Raw genomic sequence first — 18,161 nt, 5'->3', positions numbered from 1 at the left:
TAGCAAATACTCGTTTTAATATTTAACATCATTTTCCAATTATGTTAATATAAAAATATTTGCATGTATGAAATGCTGTTTCAAAGTTAGGCTTTAAATTACGGAAAAGCATCATTTCCACAATTTCTATATTCTGGAAAAGGCGTCGTAAACTAGGGTTATAATAAAATCGTTAAAATTAAGCGTAGAAATGTAATATTTGAATGGATTTTGGCGAACAGCACCTGTCGGATTTCCTACCTCGAATTATTTCCGAAATTAACAAAATATCTCAATACATTTTTTTAAAACATATTCCCGAGTTGAATCTGACGTGCTTTCAACTATTTGATTTGATCGTGGTTGAACAGCAGGGTGGGGTACAGAAAATTAGTTTCGGTAACATTTCCCCATTTCAGATGAGAGACGGAAAAAGCAAATTTGACTCTCTCTCTGGCGAAAAATGTTTTTGGGTGTTGGCTCCAATTCCAATTAGCCCGGGAAGGGGGGGGGGGGGAGAAAGACACGATTTTTACCCTAAGAGTTGATCTACAGATCCTTAAAAAAGGAATGTTATGTTTACTCACTCTAGTAGCCGTGGTAGTTTTATATTGAAATTAACAACACTTTTTCTGGGTATGAATTTTGGTGATTGCGCATATCTGTTATCACGAAGAAGCCACTGGACTATTGTAGAATTTTTCCAATGGTACAACGGACCTTTATAGGTCACCAAACATTGCCCTTCTGGCAGTAGCTTAGCTTTTATTAAATATACTACTGTTTAGGAGGTACTCTTCGTAATTTTGTAATCGTGGGGCACCCTGTAACGTATAATAATTATAATTAAAGTTTATTGTTTTCAATATTTTCTACAATAACACAAAATAATTCATTAAAATGGGTGATTAGTTACGATAATATTAGTCTCATTTTACAGCCATTTAAATTAAATTTGAAATATTTTCCTAGGCCATAAGACGGAGCTTAAAATGTTTTTAAATTTATCTGGCGACTCGCAATTTATCGTAAACTTTTAAAAGTATGAGACTGTGATGTATAAGCTATATTAAAACAAGGCCACCTTATTATAAACTCACTATATACTTGGTAAGATGTGAAACGGCGTATCGTCCTTGATCACAATTGTTTTCCTAAAATTTCGATATTACTAAATCCCAGTTCTATCCGGGAACAAGGGAAAGCAACATTTGGCTTCAGAACAATTAACGCTAAATAAACCGTTATTTCTGCCACGAATCTTTCCTGGCCGGTGCGAGGGGGTGGAAGAATCCCGTTAAACTTCTGTACAGCGTTAGAACTAATTTACTCCCCCCCCCCCCCGTTTACGTTTTTTTACTCCATTCGGGTTTTTAAAACATTTCCCTGTTTAATTTGGCTTGTGTTTTAGGCGTAATAAAATTTTTGGGGAGAAACGATTAACATAACTCAGTCTTTTCTCGATCGAAGGTGAACCAGTTTCGTTGCTATTTCCCATTATTTTTAGTTTGAAGGAACAGCTCCCCTCCCCCGTTCGACCTCCCTCCGCATTGCCATGATAACGGATCACCAGCTGCCAGAGGGGCATGAATTATTTCCATTTTCCTCCAACAGTTTTATTTTTAATTTTTTTTACCCGAAAATGTACCGCTATCGTAAAAGTTAATAGTTTAATCGAGTTTGATTAGAATATTTGAAATATGGCTGTAGGCATTTTGGCCATTTTGATATACTGTCGACATCTGGCGGCAAAATATCGAACGATAATGTATATGGGTGGGGCTATTCTAATTAGATACGTCCTTGGGACTGACTTTTGAGCGACAGTTTGTAATTTTATTAGCTTATGGTATTAATGATCTATTAAATTTTAAACGTTCCGTACCCGGTCACTAGTACTAGCGCCATCTGTAGATTTGTTTCTGAACTATTCTAGAATCGGTCGTGTGCATAATCGTGGTTTTGAAACATTTGAGAGATGGCGGATAATTTGCAATATTTCGTCTGCTATAAGACTAAGTATTTTAAGTTGGTTAAATCTCTCGAAGCTAAATAATTATTTAGATATTGGTCGGTGTTACACAATATTTAATGACTTATCAAGCATATATTTTAAACCGTTATTAGCTTTTAGAAATTAAAACTAACTAGCGGAAAGTAACGCGAAACATTTAGAATTAAAATTAGAAAAAAATCTTTCCGTTACGTAAAATAAGCGGCGAGCGTGGATGAAGTGTCAAACTTCTATTGAATTGTTTATTAACTTTTGGTTCGCTTAAGATAAAGGGTGGTAGAAAAAGGCGTTTCAATGTATTGCAATCAATACAAATTTTAATCCGGCTAAGAAATCATTTTTAAATAGATTTGAAACGTTCCAAATGTGAGCGTCAAATGGGCGGCCAACCCGAGCATTGTTCTAAATTCGCTTCCTAAAAAAATATATTTAAGTAGTTCACGAAATGATTTAAAAATTGGTCGCCCATTAACAGGGTGATTACGTGGGCGTTAGTGGCGATCTGACCGTTTCCGCCGTATTGGGAAATAGCGCTATTGTTTTTTTTTCTGTTAAGAGCCACATGTCACAGTCAATCGCGAGCGGGTTATTTCAAATATGTCGATTACGGAGAGCGACTGTTTTCGGCGCAAATCGGGGTACGGTGCCACCCTCATTCGCTCTTGGGTTTCCGGACACCGAAGCTATTGTCTGCGCGAGGATATGGGTCGGCAAACGCCCAAGTAATTGTTCGAAAATGAACTTTACGTAACGATGCGCTCGATTGCCTTCTTGGAGAAACCGAAAGTTACTTACTATTATAGCTTATTGGTCTAAGATTATAGTATTTCACACCCTCCCGATCGATACTAATATCGATTTTAAAGAGTTTACTTATCGATATAGATAACATAGTAGGACATGTCTGACTTATGGGATTCTTATGTTTACTGTTTTTATAAGGAAATCGAAGAATAGATTTTAATTTAAATCCGATCTGATTTTATTTATCTTTTTAATATTTTAAAGCTTTTTTCCCCTTGGAAGCTATTTTCATGTATTGTTAATTTAATTTGAATTAATATGAATCAGACTTAATTAGGAATTTTATTAACTTTTTAAATGTTTATTAAAAATTTAAATGCTAACGAAAAGCAAAATAACTTTTTCTTTGACAAAAAATTAAGTAAAATTTACTATTAAGACTAAGTTTTATTTCTGACAGTAGTAATTTTATAATTTTAAATAAGCTCGGATGATTTAAATAAAATCTAAAAATTTCCAAAAGTAAGTTATATCCAGAATAAAATTAGTTGCAAAAAATTTTTAATACCGAAAAATCTTAATACATTCTTAAAATCTACCTATTTTGAATACCAACTCTGTCAAAGGTAAATCTATAGGTTAGATCAGAGTTTGGAATGATAACCGGGGCTAGAACAAAACGCTTAAGGTGAAACTATAGGATTGTGGACGTAGTATCGTTGCATTATTTTTCTATAGCTCGTGCTTCACCCGACCATTAAATACCTGGTTAGCAATCGCGCGTAGTTGATAATTAAAGAGAACAATAGGGGTGTGACTGGCGTTATGAAAGCGTAAATATTAAACGACTCAATTGGGCATTTGCGAAATAATATTTCGCCGGAGAATTATAAATATTTGTGCTAGGTCCCGCAACCTCTCCGAGAGTATCAACGACCCCTATCTTCATTCCAGACAATTCGCGAACAAATGAGTGTAGTTTTGTACTGGCCCATTGCACCGCTGCCGAAAAAGGTCGAAAGATCAGAATTGTCTCGCTTCCTTTCACGGCTCCTTTGTTCTTTAAATTTGCTCTTGATTTGTTTTCATTAATTTAATTCCAACCCCCTTTTCCTTCCCCTCTGAGTCGCCCCCCCCCCGTGGACTGTAGCGAATTATTATTGAAAGTCTGATACAACTTGACAATGCAATGTGATAATATTTGATTGTCCATGAACCCGTATTTTCGTTATATGGGACGATCGTATTACTCGGGGAGGTTTTTCAATGAACTTATTCCCTCCCTATTTCTTATTCGGCATCCTACTTCTCTCGCGCCAAACGCGGACAATTGAAAGTAAATCCAAATATGAAAGAGTACAGAGCTTGTCAGCCGGCATTTTTGTTATCAATTTCTTTAATGATTTTGTTAATTGATAGTTGTTTATCAGAAGTGAGTTACATTTTCCAACTTGTGTTTAAAATTAAATCGTCCATTTTAAACATTTAATTTAATTTAATATTTTTTAAACATTTAATTTTATTTGATATTTTTCAAACATTTAATTTAATTATTTTTAAACATTTAATTTAATTTAATTATTTTTAAACATTTCATTTAATTGGATATTTTTTAAACATTTTATTTAATTTGATATTTTTTAAACATTTTGTTTAATTTTATATTTTTTTAAACATTTTATTTAATTTGATATTTTTTAAACATTTTGTTTAATTTTATATTTTTTTAAACATTTTGTTTAATTTTATATTTTTTTAAACATTTTGTTTAATTTTACATTTTTTTAAACATTTTGTTTAATTTTACATTTTTTTAAACATTTTGTTTAATTTTATTTTTTTAAACATTTTGTTTAATTTTACATTTTTTTAAACATTTTGTTTAATTTTACATTTTTTTAAACATTTTATTTAATTTTAACATTTTTTTAAACATTTTGTTTAATTTTACATTTTTTTAAACATTTTGTTTAATTTTAGAAATATACTTAAACTGAAAGAACACCGTGTACAAATCTCAAATGATACCCATAATCAGTATAATCAAGAATGACTCGGGTGTCGTGGTCGAATGAGGGGCGAGGACAAACGTCACCGGCGAGCGCTTCAATCGCGTCGGAAGGCGTAAGCTTCAAAGAACCAATGAGATCCCGGGCTAATTTAGTTTTTGGGTGAATTCGCGTATTGTTAGAAGCAACTCTAAAAATTATCTTAAACAGTCGTTCTCCTTAAAGGGACTTTCAAGGGAGAGCTGTTTGGGGGTTGAAATCCATTTAAAATAAGTCCCTTTAAGTATAAAAAATCTTGGTGTAATTCATAATGAAAATAACGGAATTTTTTCCCTTAGTAATAAACTTGAGCATTATCAGTTTTAACCCCTTTAACGGCCAAAATACCAAGATGACTCTTGGTCGCACCCAAATTTTGTAAGTCGATTTCGTCATTGTTGTTCCACTTTCCCTTTTTCCAAAATTTCATGTTGCCCCTCTTCGGGCTAATTGCTACTTCCTGTTCGTGAAATTTCACTTCGGAAGATTCCCTTGCCGCTCCCCCCCCCCCCCCTTCAGTGCAGCTTCCAAATTTCGGAGAAGATGACCCCTTTTTCGCGCTGGCTATAAAAAAATTGGGCTTGGTCCTTTCCGCAAGTTTTGATCCGAATTTCGATAAACTCTCGAGGAGAGAGTGATTTCAGCGGAATAGCGTAATCTCGACCTCGTTTTAATATCGAAAATATTTGGACCATCTTTTGCTCCTGACCAAATGTTTTTATTCCAATTCTCACTTCGGATTCAATCTCAGTTGCTTTCGGTTGAAGGAGTTGATCCAAGTTATATTATAAGGTGAGTTGAGTTACAATCAAATTGGTGTATCAATATCGATAATATAATTTTAGTTTTTTTTTCAAAATGTAGATTTGTTTTAATTACGGGTTGATGTTAATTTCTAATTAAGATTCAATTTTTAAACTGTAGCAAATGTTTAGATTTAAAATAAATTATTTCTTTCTTATCTATGCGGTAATGCACTTTTAATTAAAAATTATAATATTTAACCCCAATTGGAGTAGTTATAGATTTTTAATTTTACCTTAATTGTCGTGGTTATTTTTTGGGATTTTATTTAAATTTATAAATTAGTAGATAAAATGTCATTGACTTTGAGACAGTTAATTTAAATTGAAAAATATTACGCTACTCCGTTGAATTAAATGTAGTAGTTCCGAGAGTCTCCCGCAGATAGCGCCACGGTTCTCCTCTTGAAAGTACCCACCTGCCGTGGGTATTTGTGTCAAGCTACCTGCCACGGCTGTCGGCTTCTTTTTTAGGCCAAAGCGAAAGAACTTTTTCTTACTGCGTAGCTAGTAGTGACGTCACTCGTTACGTCGTCACTGTCTGGATCTAACTTCCAACCCCCCCTCCGGTTCCTACGCACCGTTGTTAACGGTTGAGATCCCGGGGGGCAAGGCAGATGCGCCAATTTCACTAGCGTGGTTAGAAAGGGGGGTGGGGGGGGTTGCCGCGGCCAATGGCTCCGGGACTGGCAACTGGTGTCAGTCGTCCGCTCATTTCAAGCGAGAACAGACGACGGTGGTTCGGGTTCTCGCGCCTCTCACGGTGTGCTTTTCATTGTTTCGTCTAATTCGTTGGTCGCAATTTGTCCATTGAACAAAAATATTTGACGTTATCGTATCTGTGCGCGTGTGGTGAACGGGGTCCCGAATGTCCCTTTGGATTAACGCGGCCGTGAACGAAGGATTTGTCGAGTCGGTGCGCGCTTGTTTATCCTAGCGCCGCTGTTGGGTCGCTCTTAAATGATTCGCGGTTAATTAACGCCGCTGTCGCCGAGTTGATTAGCCTTCTTTTCACTCCTTCTTCCTTGTGGATTTATTTATTCTAGCTTTTGTTTAGAGGTAAGATACATCGACCCCACGTTACTTCGGATTAATCCAAGATTTTGTTTACTGGTTGACGCCGGGTTTATCATATAGTGTCTGATTTATTACAATGATATCAACGGCTAACTCTTTAATGCCCAAAATTAAGGGGACACTGTTTCTATCGATGGTGGCTAAGTTTGCCTTCTAACAGATGCGTTAGAATATACGGATACTTTAAATCAACTAGTTTATTCGATAAACCCATATAGGTTGACAGATTGTAGTTAAATTCGTTTTGAAACCGATTGGGTGGTATATAAATATTAATTAGTAAAATCCTGGGAAATGTTTTAACAATCAGTAATCAGGTTTAAAATATTATAACCAGTGATTACACCCTCGTAGTGGTGGTATGTACAATGTTCGTAACCTATCTATTGACATATAAGGCCTTAAAGGGGCTTAAAACAACCTTTTGTGGGCATCTGTACCTGGTGGGCAGTTGTGGAAACTGACCGTTCTGAGATGGATATACTCTTACGATTTTTTATATAACGCTATAGGATAAACGTATATATTTTTTGCTAATGCCTGCAATGTTTTTTTTTGGTTTCAGTTGTGGCCCGGAGCCGAACGGTCCAATGATTAGCCGTCGTAAAATTCTGTCCCGTTCTCGAGATGAACTCAACAACGATTTCCTCATCGAGGACGAGGAGGACATATGGTACCAGAAAGAAAAACTATTTAAGGTAAGTCGGGGAGTTATTTTTGGCTCCATTGTTTTTATCCCCGGTGGCGGGGTATATTACAGCACCATCTGGAAATATTCCGTCATTCTAAACCTAATAGGTTCGGTTAAAACCGGAGATGTTAAATTGAACGGAAATTATTATTGATCAACAGTCTTTGGTCTCAAAAAGCGCGGTTGTGTGACACGGTTTTCTTGCTCCAGTGAGGTTCGCAGCGCGCCTCTTTTAGAAATTACATCCTTGGTAGAATCCCGAAGTGCAAAATTATCTTAAAAAAAAACCTTAATTACAATTTTCAAAACGATATCCCGAGAAGGTAAAGGTACGCTGGCTTTATTAGCGGCGTACGTATGACATTTATTTGGAAAGTAGCCCGCTGAGACTTAACCTAGTATAATACGCCTTCTTCATTTTATATAATATTTAAATATTTCCTCCTTTTAAATTATAGTACCGCCTAATGAAGCAAAATTAAACAAATGTTTTGGACACGTGCCGATATGTAGGGGTTTTTTAAACTCGTTAGTTTTAAATAATTCTCTAAAAAAATCCTTAATTTGTTTTATTTCGGGTACATTAACGTGGGTGATCTTGAATTTGTTGGATGGAGCTAAGAAAGTATTGTAGGTGTTTTGAGAATTCCTTTTGGATTTCCTTGTACGTCTACGTCGTCACGTATTTAAATCCTTTTCGGTTCTAAATGTTAGCTTAAGGTGACCCTTTGAACTCCCCCTTCTTTAAAAGTTTTTGCTTTGTCTGACTGACATAACGGTTTTCTTTATAACTGAATATTATTCTGGTAAATATAGTTACGTTAATTTTATCTTTTGTAGATAAATTTTCGGTGTATGTTATGATAGAATCAACCGGATCACTGAAGCGATACCTTCCCAGTTTATTCGATAATATTACGCGCAACTTCGTACCTCTCGTGTTTAGTCAATTTGGGTCATCGGCATACGGAATAGTTCAATATATTTAGTCTTAACATTATTAAGAAAAAAAATGCATTTCCCCATCGTCCATTTTCGCTAACTTCTATTTTTCAGCCTAAAAGAAAAATAAATGAACAATTTCTGCGCACTAGATTTTGGGTTTAAATTGTGACATAAACATGGACGTACGTTAATTTATCGGTACGAGAGTATTGACGATAAACAATAACAAACGGAAGCCCCCTAATAAGAGATTGAAGTAGGCGTGTCACCCAAAACAATGTTGCACTAATTTATATCGATGCAGGCTAATTTGCGGTCTTATCGGAGATCGAGGGCTGATCTCTTGAAAGTAATTATTCTTAAGCACCAAACAAATGGAAGCCTTCCTCTCTGCACAAAGACGTGCGCTGCTTTATTTTACTTTCTTTAAATCTGTTTTTTGGTATCTTCAAATATGATACTTTTTTTTAAGATAAATCTTTTTCCGTAGCTAACCCATTGCTTCTTTACCAAATATATCTTTATCAGATATATACATTTTGAAAAAGTAATAGTGATATACTTCAAACCTCCACCCACAATTTTGTTGATAATCTTGGCTCGTTGTCGTAATCGGGAGACCGTGTAAACTCGATGACACCTCGAGATAATGACCCTTCGTTTGGCGTTATCGCCTGGACGATTCGTTAACGGCGTTTACACGCTTGGGCCAACTGAGTCTTTGTCCCCCGCTCTTGGAAAGAATGTTACTGGTCAACCACGATTGTTTTCTCCAGGTATGGAAGTCACGATTATCCCCGACAACGTGTTTTAGGTCCCAGACATCTTTTAGCGAGATAAGCTTCGCGTGGAATGTAGTTTTACCGCCGACGCAACGACGGAAAAGCTTTTCCTATATGGTACATATCTCACTGGTTTCACTTTTGACACGACCACTTTCCAGCTGCCTGAAAAAGAAACTTCATGGGTCTAATTTACAACCCTTTTGTATTAACGCGGCTTTGTCAGGTCAGTCAACACCCATACGCTGACGTCAAAATTAAGAAAATTTTAAAACTGAAAAGATCTATAAAATACTAAAAAAATAAAATCCTTAATTCTCAATCTACGGGTTTCTTGATTTTTAATATTTTCGATGACAATGGACTTGTAGGGCTGTAAACTTAAGAATGGAAATTGAACAATAACAGGGTTCGTACAGAACCTGGATATCCTGGAAAACCTGGATAAGTCGGGGATCTGTAAAATGGAGGAAAAATGTTAGGGACAAGTCGGGGATTTTGACCTAAAATAATTTAAAAAATATCCAAAAATATAACCAAAAAGGTCAGGAATATTGGCAAAAATTGGTCAGGGATAACCTGGAATAGTCGGGGATTTTAGATCAGAAATTTTCGTACGAACCCTGAATGAGCTACGCTACACCACCAAAGGTTTCCGCTACACGTTTTCGAGGGTTGGCTTAGCCTATTGTCATCCAAAATAATCTGAATATAAATAAACATTATTTTGGGTTTTGGAAATAAACGTATAATTAACAAATATTGATAAATATCAAAATTAGAAAAACTCAATATGACAAAATTCAAAATAATCCGAACAGCATAAAATTATGAGAATAAATTTCACTGCTACTGGATCTTTATTAAAGAAAGTAGATCTTTTTCCGCTGCGGTTGACAATGCTATAAGCTTGTATGGCGAACCGGTTTCGCCCCCCCCCGTCCATATAAAAATAGTCGTTATCCGGTTTTAATTACGCCCCTCAACATCCCACCTCTTATCCCGTAATCGTGTCTTTTAGCTCGTATTTATTTCCACCCTCCTTAAGAAACTATCCCCCGTCCTGAAATCTGATGAGAAACAACAAGTTTTGTAGTTGTTTATTTTTCCGAAAAAGGCTGGGCGTTGGAGCTTTGGGAAGTATTGTTTCGTTGTCGCATCGCCTCCCTCCAAATTTTAATGTCTTCTTTAGCTTTCTCTCAACGATTATTAGAATCTGAATTTCCGTTATAGGAAAAAGAGTGAGTTTAACTTCGTGACTCTGTTGCTCTCGCTTATGGCGTTGGTACCCGAGGAACGGATAAACCAGTTGAAATTGCCCTACATTCTGGTCCCGTTACCAGTACACCCTTCCATTACGCGTTCAGGGTACTTTTTTCCACCAAAAACTTTCTTTTCACTGGATGTCCTTGTAATGCTAAAGTAATTTTTTTTTAAAGATTTCCCCCTTCTCGGTTACCCCCCTCGGGATTTTTGTTACAAAATGGGGGATTATTAAAGGACTAACGTCGCTATTTTGAATCCATAACCCGTATGTCTCGGTTTTACCTAAACAAAAGGAAAATCGTGTGAAAGGGAATTTCAAATTACCTGCGCGTTCAAATTGTTGAATTGAGAGGGATTGATCATAGCCTATATTTCGCAATGGGATGTCCAATACTCTGTTACAACTTTTGAAATTGCTTGTAAATAAAAGGCTGTTTACATTACTTATCCGGATTGAGATAAAACACTTAAACAAATGATATCTTTGCCCAAATTGTGCAAAATATTTCCCAATAATAAAGGTGTCTCCAAAGTCTTATTTTTAAAAAACTGAAAAAAAAAAGATGCAAATTTAGTATTGATGATCTAAAATTTCGAATACAAATTTCCGCATTCTGTCTTTGAATTTAAATTTGCTAAGCTATGATGGCTCTTTAAAATAGCATGGATATCGGAAAATATTTTGGAGAAAGCATGAGGGGTGGTACTTTGAAACACTTTGGTATTGGTTTTATTCAGATTTGATCTTGATTTTTAACCGTTAAGGGTGTCCCAGTAAGCATTTCATAATTTTAGTAAAGCTAGTGTTCACTTTACAAATCGTATTGATTTCGTAGCAATTTTTAAAATTTTCCTTCTTCAATACGTGTTTTGAGCAGTTGCGCGGACTGGCGCGAGCTTTATCGCTTCAGTACGTTTTCTGGTCGTGCAAGTATGCGTTGACCCGTCGACCTACGCACAATTCCATTCTTATGCAAATGATGTAGGACTTATCCTTAAAAAAGGAGAGATGAAGTTGAGTGGAAATCTTGATGACCATCGTCGTTTGTTCTCCATTTCCTGCGCGAGTCGTGGATGGTGTCAAACTGATTTGTCCACTGATTAGGTGAACGCCCTTAAGCCCCGCCATTGTTCCAAGCGATTCCTTTCGTGGTTATTACTCTCGAGTATTTAGGACGCGGTTAACGCCTTCCTCTCTCGAAGACCATATCATTCCGCGCTATCCTCCGTGGCCTCCTAGAACGATAGGGAAAACTATTTCATTAGAATCCTTTCTCGAATGTCGTGTATGGTTCAAAACGCGAAATCCTGCCGAAACGTTTTCAAGGTTCTACCGGGTTTATGGTGAAAGTTTAACTTAACACCCCATTCTAGTGAGTGAATAAAAACTACCATTAACGAAACATTACACCCCCGTTTTCTATAACCCATTGCGTATTTTTTTAAATTTGTATTGGGGAGTGTAAGTATAGGTACCAGTGGCTGAGAATGGGCGAGGTTCTTCGATTTCTAGAGGGTTAATACGAAGAAATGATAGCGTCGTTCTTCATTCTTCCGCGTATTATTTGATATTTAAAAGATGTCTGTGGGCTGACGAACAATATATCGTTAAGAGCGATTATAGTTACCCCGTAGGACTGTAGCTTTTTAACAGATGGTGGCAATCGAGCTATGGACAGAGTTGAAAGTCCCTGTAATGGTTATTTGTAAGCGACGCCGCGGGTGCCCTTTCGCTACTGACTAATAACAATGGGTATGCATATGTATACGTAGGAATCGAGGGACTTCCCTCGTGTATCGTTGACTCAGCCATTTACATTATTCGAAGACACCTAGTGTCGAGCGTAGGAAGTAATTTCTTAGGCGATTCCCCGAGAAATAAAGTATACGTCACAAAGTTTAAACTAAAGTTAATTCCCGCCTTATATAGTGCTTTGAAGATGAGTCTTCTCTTTCTTTGTCGGTTTGAAGACATATTTCTAAGGTTATAGGAGACTATGGGCGAAGTCACCATTAGGTGGTTTCTTTTCCTTGTTCTGCCACCAAGTTTTCACTTCATTACTATAAATCAGATGATAACAATATTGGTCAAAGCAGCGGGGATTTGGGCTACACTTCATTCTCTCGCTCAAAAGCAAAAGCAAGGAGTATTCGTATTGTAAAGTCTCTGCTTAAAGGCCGACTACATAAATCTTCGGTTTACTGTCTTTCACTGGAAGTCGGCTGACTGCATGGCACACGTGAATTGCAGTCAGTGAAAGACAGAGTAACCGAATATTTATGTAGTCGGCCTTTAAAAGTAGTGTGGTACACAGTTTATTTTAAAGGCACACTTTAGTCCCAGCCTCACTTATTCTTGTTGGGAATCTCCATGTTAAATCAACCCGAACTGTTTGCGAGGACATAATTAGAGTAGAATGACGTCAAAGGGCTACAACAGGTACACGCTGCCTCAAAATTCTAGAACAGCTGAAAAGTATCCACCTATCCTATTATTTAGTGTTCGAAATATGTTCGGGCTCCGGTTTTGCTTCTATATCTCGAGGGCGAAAATGAGCAGCACGATTTTCGCGTCCACTTCGAGTAAAGAATCTTCTCGCCCACGGATTTCTTCCCGGTTTTTAGCGTCCTTTCTAGACTGGTCAGATAGGGTCGTGACTCATTTTCGATCGCTCTCTTCCAAAAACGGCTGAGAATCGCTTGCCTTTTCGAGGTTATTGTTGCGGTAATCCTGCTTGATTACGGAGATATGCATTATGCGTTCAACGTTAACACGCGAGCTTCGTGAATGCTTTTCTAGACTTTGACGAAACAGCTTCGGCGGAAGGTTTCTTATTTTTGTGCCAACGTGTAGTACTAAATTTCGTTAACTGACGCGCTTACGCTTATATATGTATGGCGCTAACTATTTCCTTCAGCCGTTGTCCCTTGGACATAATAATAAACCAATAACCTTGGGCAAGATTTTTTTTAAATTTTATACAGTGTTTTGGTCAAACAAATTCAGAAATCAATTTTTTTTAATTGTCAACAATGCCTGAGTATCATTTCAATACCATCAATAATTGCGTGCTGAATTTGCAATACAGTAAACTGTCCATTTCAAGTTTTACTCGCACGCTTGTTTGTTTGTTGATTTTTTTGGTTCGTGAAACAATCGACCTACAGCAACTGGAACAATGGCCTCTTTTAGCATATATATTTTAAAATGTCAATTTTAAAAATACCAGACGCTTTTACCACAATTGATATTTCGAAAGTATACCGCGCTAAACAATAGGTATTATTTACATCGCTCTAAATATGTAACGTCGTAAAACATTTGACGTTGACATCTTTAAAAATATATTTACTTTAAACCCTAGCACGAATATATATTTTAAAAAGGCTTGAGTATAAAAACACGCACTTTCGATATCGACCAAAGAGACTGGTAATAACTGCCCTAATAACAAGACTTCCGCAAAGTGGGTCAGTCAGCGCCGCACAATGGAGTGAAATTGTCTTCGGATAAAAACGCGAAAGTTTAATTTTAAAAACTCTAAAATCAAAAATGAAAGTTTTTGGGAATTTTTTAACTAAATTAATATTTTTTCTTATGAAAGATTTTCGTTATTACGCAGGAGGTCGACGGAAAATAAATCTTTTGTTATCTCTGGTTTCGATCGGTTTCTCGTTACCTGACATTGACTACGATAATGGTAAACCCATTTCTGTAGAATTACCTTAACCGTCCGCTTACGTTAAAAATTCCCAAGTAGAAAAACAATGGTCGCTTTTGTGCGTATCGAAACGGTGCCCGTTGCTGACCCAAACAGGTACTCTGAGGTACCAAACACCTCCCATATTTTAGCTGTAACCAAAATTAACCGTTTCGCAGCGCGCGCCAAAAGCGGCACCCCGTGTTCCCGCGGGTCAGGGCGAGAACCCTATACACGCCCTTCGATAGAACGGCCCGTGAAAATTCCAACGCGGGAGACAATGGCGTGTTTAAGACCTTTAATTTATTAGTAAACTCGCTGGCTGCAATTTTTCATCGCATTGATGGAGACTTAACTTATGACTTATTCGCGTTTTGTTTGTTGTTGCTTATAATAATGGTTAATATTGGAACAATAGATAGTTGCTGAAGCTTTTGTTACTCGTTATATTTTAATACGTTAACGTGAGGTGTATTTTTTGTTTTCACGGATAGGTGTGTTATTACGATTTAGGGTGTTTTCGCCCGACGGAATTTTAAGGATCGAAAATGGTTAACCTTACGAACAATAGATTTCCATTTTTGTCGATATAGATATTAGATTATGTTTCGTAATATTTATCTGGTTATTAACCGATTTGAAGTTGATCTATATAGTCCGCGTTATAATTCGTAAAATGTTACGAGCGAAAACGCCTATTTTAATCTACATTTTTATGGGTGTGGATATGATTTTATTTTATTAATATTTTGAATGACTTCAAAGTACAACGGTATTTTCTTTTATTTGGCCCAGATTTTGACATTTTATTGTATCTGAAATTTGGCCTTTTTTACTTAATTCTACCCCCGAGGTATTCAATTAACAAGACAATGTTTCCCATTTTCTATTGGTTTTATGTAATGCTAGTTTAGCAAAACTAGGCTGTATATCAAATGTGTTGGTCTTGTTGAATAATTCCAATTTCAAACCTCTATTTTACAATGTCAAATCTGACTTAAAGAAAATAAATCAAGCTATAGCAGAACCTTCCATCTAGGCCACTAAATTAATAGGAATTTATAAAAGTAGGAATAGAAGCTCCTAAAGAGTTTTCATCCTAAAAGACAATCCTAGCAAAAACAGTGTAATTCATTGGCTTCCTATTTTACAGTAAAATGTCTTGATTGGGAATTTACACCCCAAACCCTTTATGTATAAGTAAAAAATGATATTTTGTAATTAGAGCCATTCATTTTAAAAATAATTATTTGCATTTGAAATAAATTATGGAAAGTAACTTTTAAATTCTGCAAATTTCTCAGTTGACCAGAAAACTAGTACGGCCCAACTTTTGTTATCGTTTTCGGTGCATCCCCAAATTTTGCCTCATTTCCAGTTTACTGGCAAAGGCCCCCTGAAGAAGACATACAGATAAATGACTTTCCATACCTGGGTCCTCCCTCGGAGAAAGCTCAGACCTCTCTTCCTTCTCTGACCCAATTCCGCCTGTAACAGTTTTTTGTAAAGTAATATTTAGCGACACACTGTTTAAGAAATGTAGCGAGCTAATGGCGAGAACACCTTCGGTTGACAGTCGTAAATAGAGAAACTGCGCTAGAAGGTACCTTCGAGTAAACAGTCAATTGAAACTTGGACTTCGTTTACGAGTAGACAGTATTGAGGGAGTTAAATTAGCGGTTTTTGGTGAGCGCGGAAGAGCCAGCATTAAAGATTTATCTTCATTGACGCCCCGACTTGGGCGTATTTAAGAAAATATTTTCTTTAAAACGTATATCCCTCTGTTTACCGTTTGGAAGAGCAAAAGTTCTAATTTGCTGGAGGGGGTGGGTAACCATGGTCACGATATTTCGGAAGAACGGGGTTACGTTCTTTTTTCTACGGATATTCCTTTCATTTGGACCAAAGAAGGCGACAATTACTGGCAGGCTGGCAATTATAAACTAAAATCTTAGAAAGAAGTTGACCGTAACGCTCGATTCGCTTTGATATTAGTGTGAAACTTAAAAAAAGCGACGCGCCCCAGTTCCGAGATACGTGAAAACATTTTATAAGTTTTCTCCGTTGTATAAGGTCTAATTAATTTACTCAACTCCTTTAACTTTTATCACGACTGATTAAATCAAATAATTTACCTCGGTTCTCTAAGTTAACACATTCGCGAAAGTATCTTTCATTTGGTTATTGCTCAAATACATAACACAAAAAAATTGTTAGAATTATAATTATTTTGAGCTAAATCAACGTGTTTTTTCTTAAGTGACAAATTAATACTTGCAGATTAATTTCCTAACGAAATGGATATGTATTTACATTACATAAATACTATATATACTATATATATTTTGTACACTTAAAATGTTAGCTCATTTCTGTGAAAAACTTTAAAATTTAATAAATTATCATTGTTTTAAAATTTAATTTATTTAAACAAATACTAGCAATAAATTAAAAAAAATAAGTTAATATATTTATTTATATAATTTTCCTGTTTTAATTTACCTAGATACCCAACACATTTCGGAAAAAAACTAGTTTCGCTTCTTTAAAATTCCGAAGTTCGAAAGCACCTTTTAACAGGTTTTACTAGCTAATTGCGAATTCAAAAAAGTCTAGTTGGAATCGACTTTACCATTTCTCTTGAACCATCCGCTATAGACAGATTATGGAAAAATGCTATTCGAAAAAGTACATTTTTGGGTCAGTGGGTTAAAAAAAGTCTTAACTTAATAGAAACTTTCCAAGACCCGAACTATACCGAACCGTTAGAATGAACGGTGAGATTTTGGCATTCTATAGAAGTTCCAAAATAGTCTTACTCCACCTGTATTTAGAATTAATTTTTTGGGAGTAGCGAAAAAATTGACAATTTTTCTTAGACCCAATTCTTTTGTTTTGAAAATAATCATTAATAACGCGTAGATTTTTTCAATTGTTTCATAGCTTGCTCGTAATTTTTTATTCAAAATATTTTTCTAAACTTAGTGGAAATTTTCAATGCCTTTCTTATATTGGGATTAACAATTTAAAAAGTTTTAATTAATGTAACGAATCTATTAATGTTTTTATCAAAGTATCCTAGTGTACGAAAAATATTCTGATTGAAATAACCAAGAATATATTTCATTCAAATTACGCGTTTCGAAGAGCTTACTCTTAATTAAGTGATGCTAGGGGAGAATGACTGGAAACGATTTATAGCGCTTCTCGCAAGTGATCTGACAGTATGCTAGTCCCCTTAAAAAGGAATCAAATCTGTTCCCTAAAAACTGAGGTCTTCTGACGCGATTGAAACTCGCGGGTAACAGTTTCTTCCCCCCTCCTTACAACTAAGCATAAATATATTATATATTAAACTTATTATTTACCATGGTGAATATTAGTAGAAATTATGTTTAATTCAGAGAAAACGGCATGGTATTAGAAGATAAAACTTATTTTATACAAGACGTTTCGAGCCGAGGCTCTTCTTCAGTCGTTCGTTAGTTTTAACATAAATATATTCTTGAAACAATTGTAGTAAATAATTAAATTATAGCTGTTGTAACATTTCCAGTCTGGTTGTGTTTATACCAACCTCGCAACAGCTAGAAAGTCTGATATCAACCTGTCTGGAAGGTATCAATTAAAATGATTCAACCCGTTGGAGGGGCCTTTATTAGCGCGGTGTTTTATGTAGGTTACTACAGACAAGTCCAGGATAATTAACATCATTTAGAAGAAGCTCGCGTCCGGACCCATCCTCGCGACAATTACCTCTCAATTACTTCCTCAACGTTCCAACCCACCCTTTTCAGCCGTCATCTCGTGTGTCTTATTGTGTCCGTTAGAAATTCAATTTCCTTTTAAAATAATTCGGTTAATAGCTCCTCCTGACGGTGACCTCAAATAGCGCGCGTTCTTTAATCTTTAATTTGGAAAAGACTTAATTGTAATTAAACTCCCCCTTTTGGCGATTATTAAATTAATAAATAGGAAAACCACCTCTTCCAAACGCTGTAGCGGACGAACGCGGTTACGTGTCGCGTGCACGAAACAATTTCCTTTTCCGGTTTCGATTATGTGGGTCAAACTGGTCGTATCAATCTACTTCTTTCGTTGGTAAATCCGC

At 36.1% G+C, this 18,161-nt stretch overlaps 1 protein-coding gene across 2 annotated transcripts in view; it reads left to right on the top strand.

Annotated features, from left to right (window-relative positions):
- Window positions 1-18,161, top strand: part of exp (expansion) — a 69,100-nt gene that overhangs the window by 4,035 nt on the left and 46,904 nt on the right. Inside the window, exons 1-2 of one of the 2 annotated variants that reach the window (XM_090178143.1) lie at window positions 6,512-6,647; window positions 7,231-7,363. In XM_090178143.1, the coding sequence (XP_090034269.1) occupies window positions 7,256-7,363 (108 nt within the window). In that variant the 5' untranslated portion in view covers window positions 6,512-6,647; window positions 7,231-7,255. Of the gene's footprint in view, window positions 1-6,511; window positions 6,648-7,230; window positions 7,364-18,161 lie in introns of those variants that run through there. The other variant, XM_090178142.1, reaches the window with a different exon arrangement.

This window comes from Leiobunum rupestre, chromosome 6 (assembly GCF_980474605.1).
Source record: "Leiobunum rupestre chromosome 6, qqLeiRupe1.1.hap1, whole genome shotgun sequence".
Taxonomy (NCBI): domain Eukaryota; kingdom Metazoa; phylum Arthropoda; class Arachnida; order Opiliones; family Sclerosomatidae; genus Leiobunum; species Leiobunum rupestre.
The sequence above is the reverse complement of the archived record's forward strand: the minus strand, read 5'-3'. Positions and strand labels throughout refer to the sequence as shown.